The sequence below is a fragment of the Sylvia atricapilla genome, unplaced genomic scaffold (assembly GCF_009819655.1).
Source record: "Sylvia atricapilla isolate bSylAtr1 unplaced genomic scaffold, bSylAtr1.pri scaffold_117_arrow_ctg1, whole genome shotgun sequence".
NCBI lineage: Eukaryota > Metazoa > Chordata > Aves > Passeriformes > Sylviidae > Sylvia > Sylvia atricapilla.
In genome coordinates, this window is record NW_027077045.1 from 20,327 (window position 1) to 35,012 (window position 14,686).

The following is a 14,686-nucleotide window of genomic DNA, read 5'->3' on the forward strand; positions in this document are numbered from 1 at the left end:
TCAAATTTCAAATTTATTTTTAATTTTTAAAATTTCAATTTTTAAAATTTCTTTTCAATTTTTAAAATTTCAATTTTAAAATTTCTTTTCAATTTTTAAAAATTTTAATTTTCATTTTTTAAAATATCTTTTCAAATTTTAAAATTTCAATTTTCAACTTTCTTTTCAAATTTTAAAATCTCAATTTTTAAAATTTATTTTCAATTTTTAAAATCTCGATTTTTTAAATTTATTTTCAATTTTTCAATTTTTAGTTTTTAAAATTTTTTTTCAATTTTTCAATTTTTCATTTTTTAAAATGTCAATTTTCAATTTTTCAGACTCAAATTTTCAATTTTTCAAATTTCGTTTCAAATTTTCAAATTCCAATTTTCAAATTTCTTTTCAGTTTTTAAAATTTCGATTTTTAAATTTATTTTCAACTTTTAAAATTTCAATTTTCAATTTTTTTAATTTTCTTTTCCATTTTTAAAATTTTCATTTTCACTTTTAAAACTTATTCTTAATTTTCAAATTTAATTTTCGATTTTTAAAATTTTCATTTTCACTTTTAAACGTTATTCTCAATTTTCAAATTCAATTTTCGATTTTTAAAATTTTCGTTTTCACTTTTAAATGTTATTCTCATCAAATTTGATTTTCGATTTTTAAAATTTTCGTTTTCACTTTTAAAAGTTATTCTCAATTTTTTAAAATTTCTTTTCCATTTTTAAAATTTTCATTTTCACTTTTAAACGTTATTCTTAATTTTTTAAATTTCTTTTCCATTTTTAAAATTTCTTGTCCATTTTTAAAATTTTCATTTTCACTTTTAAAAGTCATTCTCAATTTTTTTAAATTTCTTTTCCATTTTTAAAATTTTCCTTTTCACTTTTAAAAGTTATTCTCAACTTTCAAATTTAATTTTCCATTTTTAAAATTTTCATTTTCACTTTTAAACGCTCTTCTCAACTCTCAAATTTAATTCCAATTTTTTTTTTTTAATTTTCCAATTTCTTTTTTTCATTTTTAAAAAACATTTTTAACCTTTTAATTTTATTTTCTCTCTCTGTGCCCCGCAGCCCCGCAGCGCGCCGACCGGAGCGCGGCGGCCACCATCGAGCGCCTGGTCAGTGACATCGTGGCGGGGACATTGTCTGCCCAGGACAGGAAGGCTCAGGAGCAGAGCCCCGAGTACTGGTGCGTGTCTGAAAAACCAGATTCGCCTGTTTTTGGGGTAGATTTTAATAAATAGGTTTAATTAAAGGTCAGCCAATTAGCAGGAAGGATTGGCGTTCAGCCGAGTGCACACTCTGCTGTTTCACAGGGTTCTTTAAATCCCCTTTTTGTTGTAGCAATCCGTTGAATATTCCTATTTTTCCATGAACCAGTTTCCATATTCCAGGGACTGTTTTCCGTGGGTTTGCCTTTTTAGAGCAGGTTTGGTTTTTGGCTGTGTCTTCATCATCACCTTCATCATCACCTTCATCATCAACATCATCACCCTCATAATCACCTACATCATCACCTTCATCATCACCCTCATCATCGCCTTCGTTATCACCTTCCTCATCACCTCCATCATCACCTTCATCATCACCTCCATTATCACCTTCATCACCCTCATCATCACCATCATTATCACCTTCATCATCACCTCCATCATCACCTCCATCATCACCTCCATCATCACCTCCATCCTCACCTTCATCATCACCTTCATCCTCACCTTCATCATCACCTTCATCACCTTAATAATCACCCTCATCATCACCTCCATCATCACCTTCATCATCACCCTCATCATCACCTTCACCATCACCTCCATAATCACCTTCATCCTCACCTCCGTCATCATCTTCATCATCACCTCCATTATCACCTTCATCACCCTCATCATCACCATCATTATCACCTTCATCATCACCTCCATCATCACCTTCATCATCACCTTCATCATCACCTCCATCATCACCTTCATCATCACCTTCATCATCACCTTCATCATCACCTTCACCATCACCTTCCTCACCTTCCTCATCACCGTCATCATCACCTTCATCATCACCTCCATCATCACCTCCATCCTCACCTTCATCATCACCTTCATCATCATCTTCACCATCACCTTCATCATCAACATCATCATCACCTCCATCATCACCTTCATCATAACCTTCATCATCACCTTCATCATCACCTCCATCATCACCATCATCATCACCTCCATCATCATCTTCATCATCACCTCCATGATCACCTTCATCATCATCTTCATCATCACCATCACCTCCATTATCACCTTCATCACCTTCATCATCACCATCATAATCACCCTCATCATCACCCTCACCATCACCTTCACCATCACCTTCTCCATCACCTTCACCATCACCTTCATCATCACCTTCCTCATCCCCTCCATCCTCACCCTCACCATCACCTCCAGTTTGGGCCTTGCTCTATAATTTTCCGATGGTAGAAGCTGATATTTGGTGTATCAAGAGCAGAGTCTTCACACGTCCCTGGGTGTTCTCCCACCAAACAATTTAAACATATTTTATCGCTTCTACCACTCTGCCTAATTTTCTTTACTAACAGCAGAAATAAAAACTTACATCCTTGGCACAAAGTTATTAATCCTAGAGCACACATCTTGAGAAAAACCGAGTTTATAAAAGGCGTTTATAACAGGGGGGGAAATTGGGGAACATTGAATTTAAAACTTTGTCTTTTCACTCCAGGGCAAAGATCAAACTTGGGGTGTGTTTAATCAGCCTTTTGGTGGGGGTTTGTTGGGGTTTTGTTGGTTTTGGGGGATTTTTTTGGTGGTTTTTGGTTTTTTGGTGGGTTTTGGGGGATTTTTTGGTGTTTTTTGGGCGTTTTTTGGAGATTTTTTTCTTGGTTTTTGGGGATATTTTTTTCTTAGTTTCTTGGGGGTTGGGGTTGTTTTTTTGTTGTTGTTTTTTGGGGAGGGTTTGCTCTTTTTTGGGAGGTTTTCCTGTTGGTTTTTGGGGGGTTTTGTTGATCTTTTGTTGGTTTTGGGGGTTTTTCTAATGTTTTTTTTTGTTTGTTTTTCTGTTGTTTTCCGGTGTTTTTTGTCGCTTTTTTGTCATTTTTTGGGTGAGGAGGATGTTTTTCCTGGAGCTCATTACCCCTAGAAAAAACAATCCCTTCAATTTGTTGCTTTTGATGTGCCAATAACGGCCCTTTGTCAGTTCCCAATTCGAGGCCTTTGAAAGAAATTTGCATTTTAGGAGCAAAAATTCAGGTGGTGGAGACAAAATCCCAGGAAAAAAAAAGCTGGAAAAAAAAGGGGGAGACATCTCCAGGTGTCATCTGCTGAGATGAGCTGATTAATTACCCAAATCGTTCCATTATTTATTTCCTTGGCACATTTTCCTCGCTGTTTGTTGCTCCCAGAAAATTCAGTTTGTTCTCAGCCTGGTGTTCAACGCCTGGGAAAGCAACAACCAAAAAAATCCCAAATAAATAAAAAAAATACAAAATACAACAAAATCTCCAAAATATAAAAAAACCCAACTTCAAAGTCCACAAAAAGCCAAAACCACAAAAAAAAAAAAAAAAGAGAAAAAACCACAAAAACAAAACCCCAAAAACACAAACAACAACAACAAAAAAAAAAAACACCAAAAAACCCCCAAACAAAACCAAAAGCTCCCAAACCCAGAAAAACAAAACCCCAAAAACACAAACAAAAAACTACAAAAAAACCCCCCAAAAACCAAACCAAAAAACCCCAAAACAAAACCAAAAACACCTCCAAAACCACAAAAACAAAAGCCAAAACCACAAAGAAACCCCCCAAAAAGCTACAAAAAAAAGAACCCACAAGCCAAAAAAAAAAACCCGAAACAAAAATCTCCACAAACCACAAAAAACCAAAAGCCAAAAAAACCACCCCCACCCCAAACCCACAAAAAACCCCCAAACAAAAACTTCAAAACCACCTAAAAACCCCCCAAACAAACCAAAACCCACCCACAAACAAACGCTGGAATCCTGAGGGTTTTTTTTGTTTTGCTTTTAAAAATGAAGATTTCTGTTAAAAAATGGTGATTTCCAGCTGATTTTTCCTTTCCTGTGTGTATTTGCCCCAGAATTTCCAGCTGATCTTTATTTTCTCTATTTTTCCAGGATTTCCAGCTGATATTTCCTTTCTTTTCTCTATTTCTGCAGAATTTCCAGCTGACTTTTTCTTTATTTTTGGCACTTTCCAAGATTTACACCTGATCTTGATTTTCTCTATTTCCCCAGCATTTCCAGCTGATTTTCCCTTTCTTTTCCCTATTTCCCAGAATTTCCAACTGATCTTTATTTTTTATATTTCCCCAGGATTTCCAGCTGATTTCCCCTTCCTTTTCTCTATTTTTCCAGCTGATTTTCCCTTTATTTTCTCTATTTCCCCAGAATTTCCAGCTGATTTTCCCTTTGTTTTCCCTGTTTTTCCAGCTGATTTCCTCTTCCTTTTCTCCATTTCCCCAGCTGATTTCCCCTTTATTTTCTGGATTCCACCAGCGTTTCCAGCTGATTTTCCCTTTCTTTTCCCTGTTTTTCCAGCTGATGTCCCCTGATTTTCCCTATTTCCCCAGCATTTCCAGCTGATTTCCCCTTTCTTTCCTCCATTTCCCCAGCTGATTTCCCCTTTATTTTCTCTATTACCCCAGCTGATTTTCCCTTTGTTTTCCCTGTTTTTCCAGCTGATTTCCCTTTGATTTTCTCCATTTCCCCAGCTGATTTCCCCTTGATTTTCTGGATTCCCCCAGCGTTTCCAGCTGATTTTCCCTTTGTTTTCCCCGTTTTTCCAGCTGATTTCCCCTTCATTTCCTCCATTTCCCCAGCTGATGTCCCCTTCCTTTTCTCTATTTCCCAGCTGATTTCCCCCTGATTTTCTCCATTTCCCCAGCTGATTTCCCCTTCATTTTCTCTATTTCCCCAGAATTTCCAGCTGATTGCCCCTTTGTTTTCTCTATTTTTGCAGCTGATTTCCTCTTCCTTTTCTCCATTTCCCCAGCTGATGTCCCCCTGATTTTCTCTATTTCCCCAGCTGATTTCCTCTTTATTTTCTGGATCCCCCCAGCGTTTCCAGCTGATGTCCCCTTTCTTTCCCCTGTTTTTCCAGCTGATGTCCCCCGATTTCCTCCATGTCCCCAGCTGATGTCCCCTTTGTTTTCCCTGTTTTTCCAGCTGATGTCCCCTTTCTCCATGTCCCCAGCTGATGTCCCCTTTCTCCATGTCCCCAGCTGATGTCCCCTCCTTGCCCGTGTCCCCGCAGGTTCCTGTCGGATGAGGCCAGCCTGGAGTACAAATATTTCCAGCTGAAGCTGTCGGAGGCTCAGAGGAGGAACCCCAACCCCACCCCAGAATCCCTCAGGGCTTTTCTCTACGCCAAGAGAGCGGCCAGCATCAAAAAGAAACTCTTCAGGAGGAAGCAAAAACCCAAAATTCCCGTTTTTCTCCGCGCTTCCAAAGGCAAGAAGACGAAGAAAACGACGCCGAGCTCCCGGACCAAACAGTCAGACAAAGGGAAAAAGGAGAAAAATCCCCCAGGTTTGACCAAAAAGGAGATTTCTGAGCCCAAATCGGAGTTGCTGGGGCAGGAATTGTCACCTTTGGGTGTCACTTGTGTCCCCCAGGGTGGCCCCAGCGCGGAGGGAGATGTTGGTGCTCCTGGGGAATTGTCAGCAGCACCAGCAGAGGTTTGCTCAGCTCAGTTTGGTGATGGTGAGTGAAGGGCTTTGGAAGGGGAGGGAAAAAAATAAATTAAAATTGAACATTTTGGTCCAGAAAAAAAAAAAAAAAAATTAAATTGGATCCAGGAAAAAAAGAAATTATTAAAATTTAAATTTTAACCAGAAAAAAAAAAAGTGGAATTCATTGAAATTTTATTTTAAAATGAATTTAAGTTGTAGCCAGAAAAAAAAAAAAAGGTAAAATTTAAATTGTGTCCAGAAAAAAGAATTAGTTAAGATTTAAATTTTATACAGAAAAAAAATAAAAAGTGGAATTCATTAAAATTTTATTTTAAAATGAATTTAAGTTGTAGCCAGAAAACAAAAAAAAGGTAAAATTTAAATTGTGTCCAGAAAAAAAAAATCAATTAAAATTTAAATTTTATCCAGGAAAAAAAAAGTGGAATTCATTGAAATTTTATTTTAAAATGAATTTAAGTTGTAGCCAGAAAACAAAAAACAAGGTACAATTTAAATTGTATCCAGAAAAACTAATTTAAATGGTATCCAGAAAAATAAGGTAAAATTTAAATTGTATCCAGAAAAAACAAATTTTAATTGTATCTGGAAAAAAAACCCTAAAAGTTAAATTTTATTCAGAAAAAGAATTTAAATTGCATCCAGAAAAACGAATTTCAATCCTAAACGGATTTAAATTACGGGTTTAGGAAAAACCCCAGAATTAAAATTTCATCAAAAAAACTCCCCAAAATCCATCTCACAAAAAATGTAACCCATATCTAGAAAAAAACCTATATAAATCCCATTTTTACATACCTACTATTAAAAAAAAAAAACAACTATATATTTCTATATCTATTTAAATATATATTTATAGTTATATAAATAAATATATTAATTATTATTTAATATATTTATTTATAGACTTTATATATAAATATAATTTTTAGATAAAACATATAAATATATAAAATATAATATTATGTTTCTATATAATATTTAAATATATAAATATTTTATGTATACATAATAAATATAAACATATAAAATATAATGTTGTATTTTATATACTATTTAAATATATAACTATTAAATATATATACATAATAAATACAAACATATAAAAATATAATGTTGTATTTTTATACTATTTAAATACATAAATATTAAATATATATACATAATAAATAGAAACCTATAAAATATAATATTATATTTTTGTCTAATATTTAAATATAGAAATATTACACATACATAATAAATATAAACCTATAAAAACATAATATTGTATTTTTACATGACATTCAAATATACAGATATATAAATATATAAAAACACAATATTACATAACATTTATTTATAAAACAGAACTACCACATCAATTATAATTATTTAATATATTTATTAAATATATTAATAAAACTTTTCATTTATTAAATAGATTTTAATATATATTAAATATATTTATAAATATTAATATACTTAATAATATAATTTATTAAATATATTAATATTTTTTTAAAAAAATTTAAAAATCTATATATTTTTTTAATTTTGAAGTGGATGCCAAAACGCTGGAGACAGCAGAGAAACTGGCCAGGTTGGTGGCTCAGGTGGGACCCGACATTGAGCAGTTCAGCATCGACAACAGCGCCGACACCCCCGACCTCTGGTGGGTCCTGGGGGGAGATTTACACGATTTTATCATGGAAATGTTTAATTTGGGGTGGGTTTGGAGAGAAGGATTTTCAGTGGGGATGAGTGGTGGTGATTCTGGGGGGTTTAAAGGGGAAAAAATGGGTTTACGGGAAATTTCTCGGGGGGAAATAAAGAATTTATGTGAAATTTCTTGGGGGAAAAAATGGATTTATTTGAAATATCTCAGGACAAAAATTGAGTAATGTTGATTCTGAATGGTTTAAGGGGGAAAAAATGGGTTTACGGGAAATTTGTCGGGGGAAAAATGGATTTATGTGAAATTTATTAGGGCAAAAATTGAGTAATGTTGATTCTGAAAGGTTTAAGGGGGAAAAATGGGTTTACGGGAAATTTGTCGGGGGAAAAATGGATTTATCTGAAATTTATTCGGGCAAAAATTGAGTAATGTTGATTCTGAATGGTTTAAGGGGGAAAAAATGGGTTTATGGGAAATTTGTCGGGGGAAAATGGATTTATGTGAAATTTATCAGGGCAAAATTTGAGTAATGTTAATTCTGAAAGGTTTAAGGGGGAAAAAATGGGTTTATGAGAAATTTCTCGGGGGAAAATGGATTTATGTGAAATTTCTCGAGGATGAAATGGATTTATTTGAAGTTTCTCGGGGGGAAAAAAAAGAATTTATGTGAAATTTCTCAGGGCAAAAATTGAGTAATGTTGATTCTGAAAGGTTTAAGGGGGAAAAAATGGGTTTATGGAGAATTTGTCGGGGGAAAATGGATTTATTTGAAATTTCTCGGGGCAAAATGGATTCATTTGAAATTTCTCAGAGAAAAGAGTGAATTTATTTGAAATTTCTCAGGGGAAAATGGATTTATTTGAAATTTCTCAGGGAAAGAATGAATTTATTTGAAATTTCTCGGGGAAAAAGAATGAATTTATGTGAAATTTCTCAGGGGAAAAAAATGGATTTATGTGAAATGTTTAAGGGAAAAAAGGGATTTTTTACCTTATTTCTGTGGATTTTTTAACTTAGTTCCCTTAGATTTTTTGACCTTAATTTTCCTGGATTTTTTGACCTTATTCCCCTGGATTTTGGACCTAATTTCTCTGGATTTCTGACCTTATTTCTGTGGATTTTTTACCTTCATTTCCTTGGACTTTTGACCTTATTTCCTCTGGATTTTGAACCTTATTTCCTCTGGATTTTGAACTTTATTTTCCCTGGATTTTGAACCTTATTTCCTCTGGATTTTGAACCTTATTTCCTCTGGATTTTGAACCTTATTTTCCATGGATTTTTTGCCCTCATTTCTCTGGATTTTGAACCTTATTTCCTCTGGATTTTGAACTTTATTTCCTCTGGATTTTGACCCTTATTTCCCCTGGATTTCCGACCACACTCCCCTCAATTTTTTTATTATTCCCTCCAAAATTTTAACCAGTTCCCATTATTTTCGACCTCACCTTCCCCACATTTCTGCCCACATTCCCCTCAATTTTTTCACCCTCATTCCCCCTTTCATTCAAATAATTATTATTTCTTTACCTCCTTTCCCCCTGCAGGTTCCTCCAGGACCAAAACAGCTCCGCTTTTAAATTCTACCGGATGAAAGTCCACGAGCTCTGTCCTTCCATCACCTTCAACCCCGGGGCTGCAGGACCCCCCAAACCCCCAGGGACAACCCTGGACTCTGCAGAAGATGAAGAAGCAGAAGATGAAGAAGAAGAAGATGAAGAAGATGAAGAAGAAGAAACCGAATTTGAAACCTCCCAACCGCTGGGAAATGATGTTGATGATGAGGATGATGATGATGATGAGGACGAAGCAGCAGGTAGAAGGGTGGCAAACCTAGAGGAAGATTTGCTTCCCAGAGCAGGAGAGGAGGAGGAGGAGGAGGAGGAGGAGGAGGAGATGGCAGGAGGTGAAGTGCAGAGCCCCTCTGATGGTGCTGTCCCAAATCTGTCGACACAGGCACCGCCAGCCCCGGCCCCCGGCGCGCCCTTCCCGCGGAAAAGGATCAGCAGCAAGTCCCTCAAAGTGGGCATGATCCCGGCCTCCAAAAGGATCTGCCTCATTGAGGAGCCCAAAGGTGGGTGGGAAACAAAATCCTTCACTTTTGTGTAGAAAAAAGAGAGAATTTGGGCAAAAATCCCAAATTTTTAGGGATTTTTTTGCTGGCGATCGCTAAAAAAGTATGGGTTTTTTTCACATGAAAATGGACACAAATTTGACCTTAAATCTCAATTCAAGCAGCAAAGGAGAAGCTGAATCGAGGAGCTTAAAGGTGGGTGAGCATCAAAATAATTCAGTTTTATATTAAAATATGAGATTTGGGGCAAAAACCCCGATTTTTGAGGTGTTTTTTGCCTTAAAAGCATCGCGTTTCTCTCATACAACATTGAGCAGTCAGTCCCTCAGAGTGGGGATGACCCCGGCCTCCAAAAGGATCTGCCTCATTGAGGAGCCCAAAGGTGGGTGGGCATTGAAATATTTCAGTTTTGTGGTGAAATAAAACAGATTTGGGGAAAAAATCCCAAATTTTTAGGGATTTTTTTGCTGGCGATCGCTAAAAAATTGCGGGTTTTTTCACACGAAAATGGACACAAATTTGACCTTAAATCTCGATTCAAGCGGCAAAGGAGAAGCTGAATCGAGGAGCCTAAAGGTAGGTGAGCACCAAAATAATTCAGTTTTATATTAAAAAAAGAGATTTGGGAAAAAACCCACAGGTTTTGCCTCTTAAAAGCGTCGCGTTTCTCTCATACAACATTGAGCAGCCAGTCCCTCAGAGTGGGGATGATCCCGGCCTCCAAAAGGATCTGCCTCATTGAGGAGCCCAAAGGTGGGTGGGAAACAAAATCCTTCACTTTTGTATTAAAATAGAAGAAGATTTGGGCCAAAAATCCCAAATTTTTAGGTGTTTTCATGCCGACGATCGCTCAAAAATTGCGGTTTTTTTCGCACAAAAATGGACACAAATTTGACCTTAAATCTCGATCCAAGCGGCAAAGGAAAAGCTGAATCGAGGAGCCTAAAGGTGGGTGAGCACCAAAATAATTCAGTTTTATATTAAAAGAAGAGATTTGGGGAAAAAATCCCAAATTTTAGGGATTTTGTTGCCGGCGATCGCTAAAAAATTGCGGTTTTTTTTCGCGTGGAAATGGACACAAATTTGAATTTCCAACTGAATTTTGTCTATATTTTTTTTAATTAATTCCGATCTTTCTTTTCAGCTCTTTTTTTCTTCTTTTTATTTCTTCCTTCTGTTTTAAGTCCAGCCTTAAATTGAGTTAAATTTCATTTTTTTGGAGATTTTTTAGCCTTGATTTGGTTGGTTTTTTTAGTGGGAATAATTTGAATTTCCAGCTGAATTTTGTATTTGTTTTATTTTTATTAATTAATTTTTTAAAATTTATTTTTATTAATTTTTTTAATTTACTCTTTTTAATTAATTTTTAATTTTAATTAATTCCTTTTACTTCTAACTTATGTTTTAAGTCAAGCCTTTAAATGAAGTTAAATTTCAATTTTTGGGAGGTTTTTTTAGCCTTGGTTTGGAGGGGTTTTTAGTGGAATAATTTGAATTTTGTGTTTGTTTTTTGCAGTGCATGAACCCGTCAGGATCGCTTACGACAGACCCCGGGGCTGCCCTGTCACAAAGAAGAAAAAGGTCCAAAAAATTTAAAATTTTTTGCCATAAAATTGAACCAAAAATGAGGAATTTTGAAAGGAAAAAGAAAAAAAAAAAGTTGGGAAAAAATTCAGATTTTTCCGGCTGAAGTTGTGGCTCTTCTTCAAAAATTTTCTTCGTTTTTTTTGCATCGAAATTAAAGTTTTTTAAAGGATTTTTTTTTAAAAAAAAATATTTTTTTAAGGATTTCTTTTAAAAAAAGCTCATTCAAAAGAAGGAAATGCCTTTAAAAATTCCTTAAAAAAAAAAAGAAGAAAATTAATTTAAAAAAACAGGAAATTCCTTTAAAAAAAAACTTCCTTGGAAAGATGGAAATTCCTTTTTAAAAAATAATTTAAAAATTCATTTTAAAAAAGGAAGTTCCTTTAAAAAATCCTTTAAAAAATAAGAAAATTCCTTCAAAAGGAAGGAAATTCCTTTAAAAAATTCTTTAAAAATTTCCTTAAAAAATCACTTTAAAAATCCCTTTAAAAGAAGGAAAAAATCCTTTAAAAATCCCTTTAAAAAAAAGGGAAATTCCTGTTAAAAAGTTCAATTTACACCCGGCCGGATGTGGATTTCAACCATTTCACCTTATAAAAAATCCAATATATAAATTCCCTTTTTTAAAAAAAAAAATCCTTGAAAAAGAAGGAAAATTCCTTTTAAACTTCCTTGAGAAACAAGGAGATTCCTTTTTAAAAAAAAATCCTCGAGAAAGAAAGAAATTCCTTTTAAAATTCCTTTAAAAGGCAGAAAATCCTTTAAAAAAATTCCTTTAAAAGATGGAAATTCCTTTCAAAAAATTCATTTAAAAAAGAAGGAAATTACTTTTAAAATCCCTTTAAAAGAAGGGAAAAATCCTTTAAAAATTCATCTTATAAAGGGAAATTCCTGTTAAAAAAATTCAATTTACAGCCGGCCGGATGCGGATTTCAACCATTTAACCTTATAAAAAATTCAATTTATAAACTTTATTTTTTTCCCTTTATTTTTTCCTGTAGAAACCCAAAGATCTGGAGTTTTCCCAGAAGAGGCTGAGCCCCAGGAACGTGGGCTTCCAGATGCTGCAGAGGATGGGCTGGCAGGAAATTCCCTTTATTTAAAAAAATCTCTTAAAAAAAAAAAAAATCCTTTTTAAAAATCTTTTTAAAATTCCTTGAATAATTCCTTTAAAAGAAGGGAAAAATCCTTTAAAAATTCATCTTAAAAAGGGAAATTCCTGTTAAAAAAATTCAATTTACGCCCGTCCGGATGCGGATTTCAACCATTTCACCTTATAAAAAATCCAATATATAAATTTAATTTTTTCCCCTTTATTTTTTCCTGCAGAAACCCAAAGATCTGGAGTTTTCCCAGAAGAGGCTGAGCCCCAGGAACGTGGGCTTCCAGATGCTGCAGAGGATGGGCTGGCAGGAGGGCCACGGCCTGGGCTCCAGGGGAAGGGGCATCCGAGAGCCCGTGCACCTGTAAGGGGAAAAAAAGGGGGAAAAAAGGGGAAATTTAGGGGGTTTTATAGGGGAAATAAAGGGGTTTTTATAGGGGAAATTAAGGTTTTTTTAATGGGGAATTTAGAGGTTTTTATAGGGGAAATAAGGGGGTTTTATAGGGGAAATAAAAGGGATTTTATAGGGGAAATAAAGGGGGTTTAATAGGGGAAATAAGGGGATTTTAATGGGGGAATTTAGATGTTTTAATGGGGAAAAAAAAGGGGGTTTATAGGGGAAATTTTGGGGGTTTTATAGGGGAAATAAAGAATTTTTTAATGGGGAATTTAGGAGTTTTTATAGGGGAAATAAAGGGGGTTTAATAGGGGAAATAAGGGGTTTTTAATGGGGGAATTTAGGGGGTTTTATAGGGGAAATAAAGGGGGGTTTATAGGGGAAATAAGGGGTTTTTAATGGGGGAATTTAAGGGTTTTAATAGGGGAAATAAAGGGGGTTTTATAGGGGAAATTAAGGTTTTTTTAATGGGGAATTTAGAGGTTTTTATAGGGGAAATAAGGAGCTTTTAATAGGGGAAATAAGGGGGTTTTATAGGGGAAATAAAAGGGGTTTTATAGGGGAAATAAAGGGGGTTTAATAGGGGAAATAAGGGGATTTTAATGGGGGAATTTAGATGTTTTAATGGGGGAAAAAAAGGGAGTTTATAGGGGAAATTTTGGGGGTTTTATAGGGGAAATAAAGAATTTTTTAATGGGGAATTTAGGAGTTTTTATAGGGGAAATAAAGGGGGTTTAATAGGGGAAATAAGGGGTTTTTAATGGGGGAATTTACTGGGTTTTATAGGGGAAATAAAGGGGGGTTTATAGGGGAAATAAGGGGTTTTTAATGGGGGAATTTAAGGGTTTTAATAGGGGAAATAAAGGGGTTTTAATAGGGGAAATAAGGGGGTTTTATAGGGGAAATAAAAGGGGTTTTATAGGGGAAATAAAGGGGGTTTAATAGGGGAAATAAGGGGATTTTAATGGGGGAATTTAGATGTTTTAATGGGGAAAAAAAAAGGGGGTTTATAGGGGAAATTTTGGGGGTTTTATAGGGGAAATAAAGAATTTTTTAATGGGGAATTTAGGAGTTTTTATAGGGGAAATAAAGGGGGTTTTAATGGGGGAATTTCGGGGTTTTAATGGGGGAATTTAGGGGGTTTTATAGGGGAAATAAAGGGGGGTTTATAGGGGAAATAAAGGGTTTTTATTGAGGGAATTTAAGAGTTTTTAATGGAAAAATAAGGGGTTTTAAATGGAAAAATAAGGGGGTTTAATGGGAGAAATAGAGTTTTTAATAGGGGAAATTTAGGGGGTTTTAATGGGGGAATTTAGGGGGTTTTAATGAAGGAATTTAGGGGTTTTAATGGGATTTTTTGGTTGTAAAAATTCCATTTTTTCCTCCCCAGGGGCACGACTTCAGCCGGGGAAGGTTTGGGAGTGGAAGAGGAGAATCAGGAGGACGCTTTTGACGTTTTCCGGCAGAGAATGATCCAGATGTATCGGCAGAAAAGGGCCAATAAATAGGTAAGGGGCTGGAATTCCATCTCCAGGGGGGGAAATTGGGATTTGGGGGAAAAAATTGGGATTTTGGAGAAAAAATTGGGATTTTAGGGGGGGAAAAATTGGGAATTTAGTGGGAAAATCGGAATTTCAGAAGAAAAAATTGGAATTTTGGGGGGAAAAATTGGAATTTTGGGGGGAAAAAAATCTGAATTTTGGGGGGAAAATCAGAATTTTAGGGGAAAAATCAGAATTTGAGGGGGAAAAATCGGAATTTTAGGGGGAAAATTGGAATTATCTCGGGGTTTTGGGGATGTTTTTTGGGGTTTGTCAATCTGGAGGTGCTGAATGACCAAAAGAAGTCTTAATTTTTTTCTTCTCTTTTTCTTCTCTCCTCTCTTTATTCCTCTTTTTCCATCTTTTTCTCTTTTATTCTCTTTTTTCCTCTTTTCCTCTCCTTTTCCCCTCTTTTATTCTCTTTTTTCCTCTCTTTCCTCTCCTTTTTTCCCTCTATTATTCTCTTTTTTTTTCCTCTTTTTCCCCTCTCTTTCCTTTTTCCCCTCTTCTATTCTCTTTTTTTTTCCTCTTTTCCCCTCTTTTATTCTCTTTTTTTTTTCTCTTTTTCCCTCTCTTTCCTCGCCTTTTTTCCCTCTTTTATTCTCCTTTTTTTTCTCTTT

At 34.9% G+C, this 14,686-nt stretch overlaps 1 protein-coding gene across 1 annotated transcript in view; it reads left to right on the top strand.

Annotated features, from left to right (window-relative positions):
- Positions 1–14,033, top strand: part of SUGP2 (SURP and G-patch domain containing 2) — a 19,044-nt gene extending 5,011 nt beyond the window's left edge. The window contains exons 4-10 of the mRNA XM_066340141.1: positions 1,062–1,179; positions 5,276–5,724; positions 7,254–7,365; positions 8,916–9,442; positions 10,959–11,023; positions 12,356–12,492; positions 13,916–14,033. Of these exons, the coding sequence (XP_066196238.1) occupies positions 1,062–1,179; positions 5,276–5,724; positions 7,254–7,365; positions 8,916–9,442; positions 10,959–11,023; positions 12,356–12,492; positions 13,916–14,033 (1,526 nt within the window). The remainder of the gene's footprint in view (positions 1–1,061; positions 1,180–5,275; positions 5,725–7,253; positions 7,366–8,915; positions 9,443–10,958; positions 11,024–12,355; positions 12,493–13,915) is intronic.
- Positions 14,034–14,686: the final 653 nt, after the last annotated feature.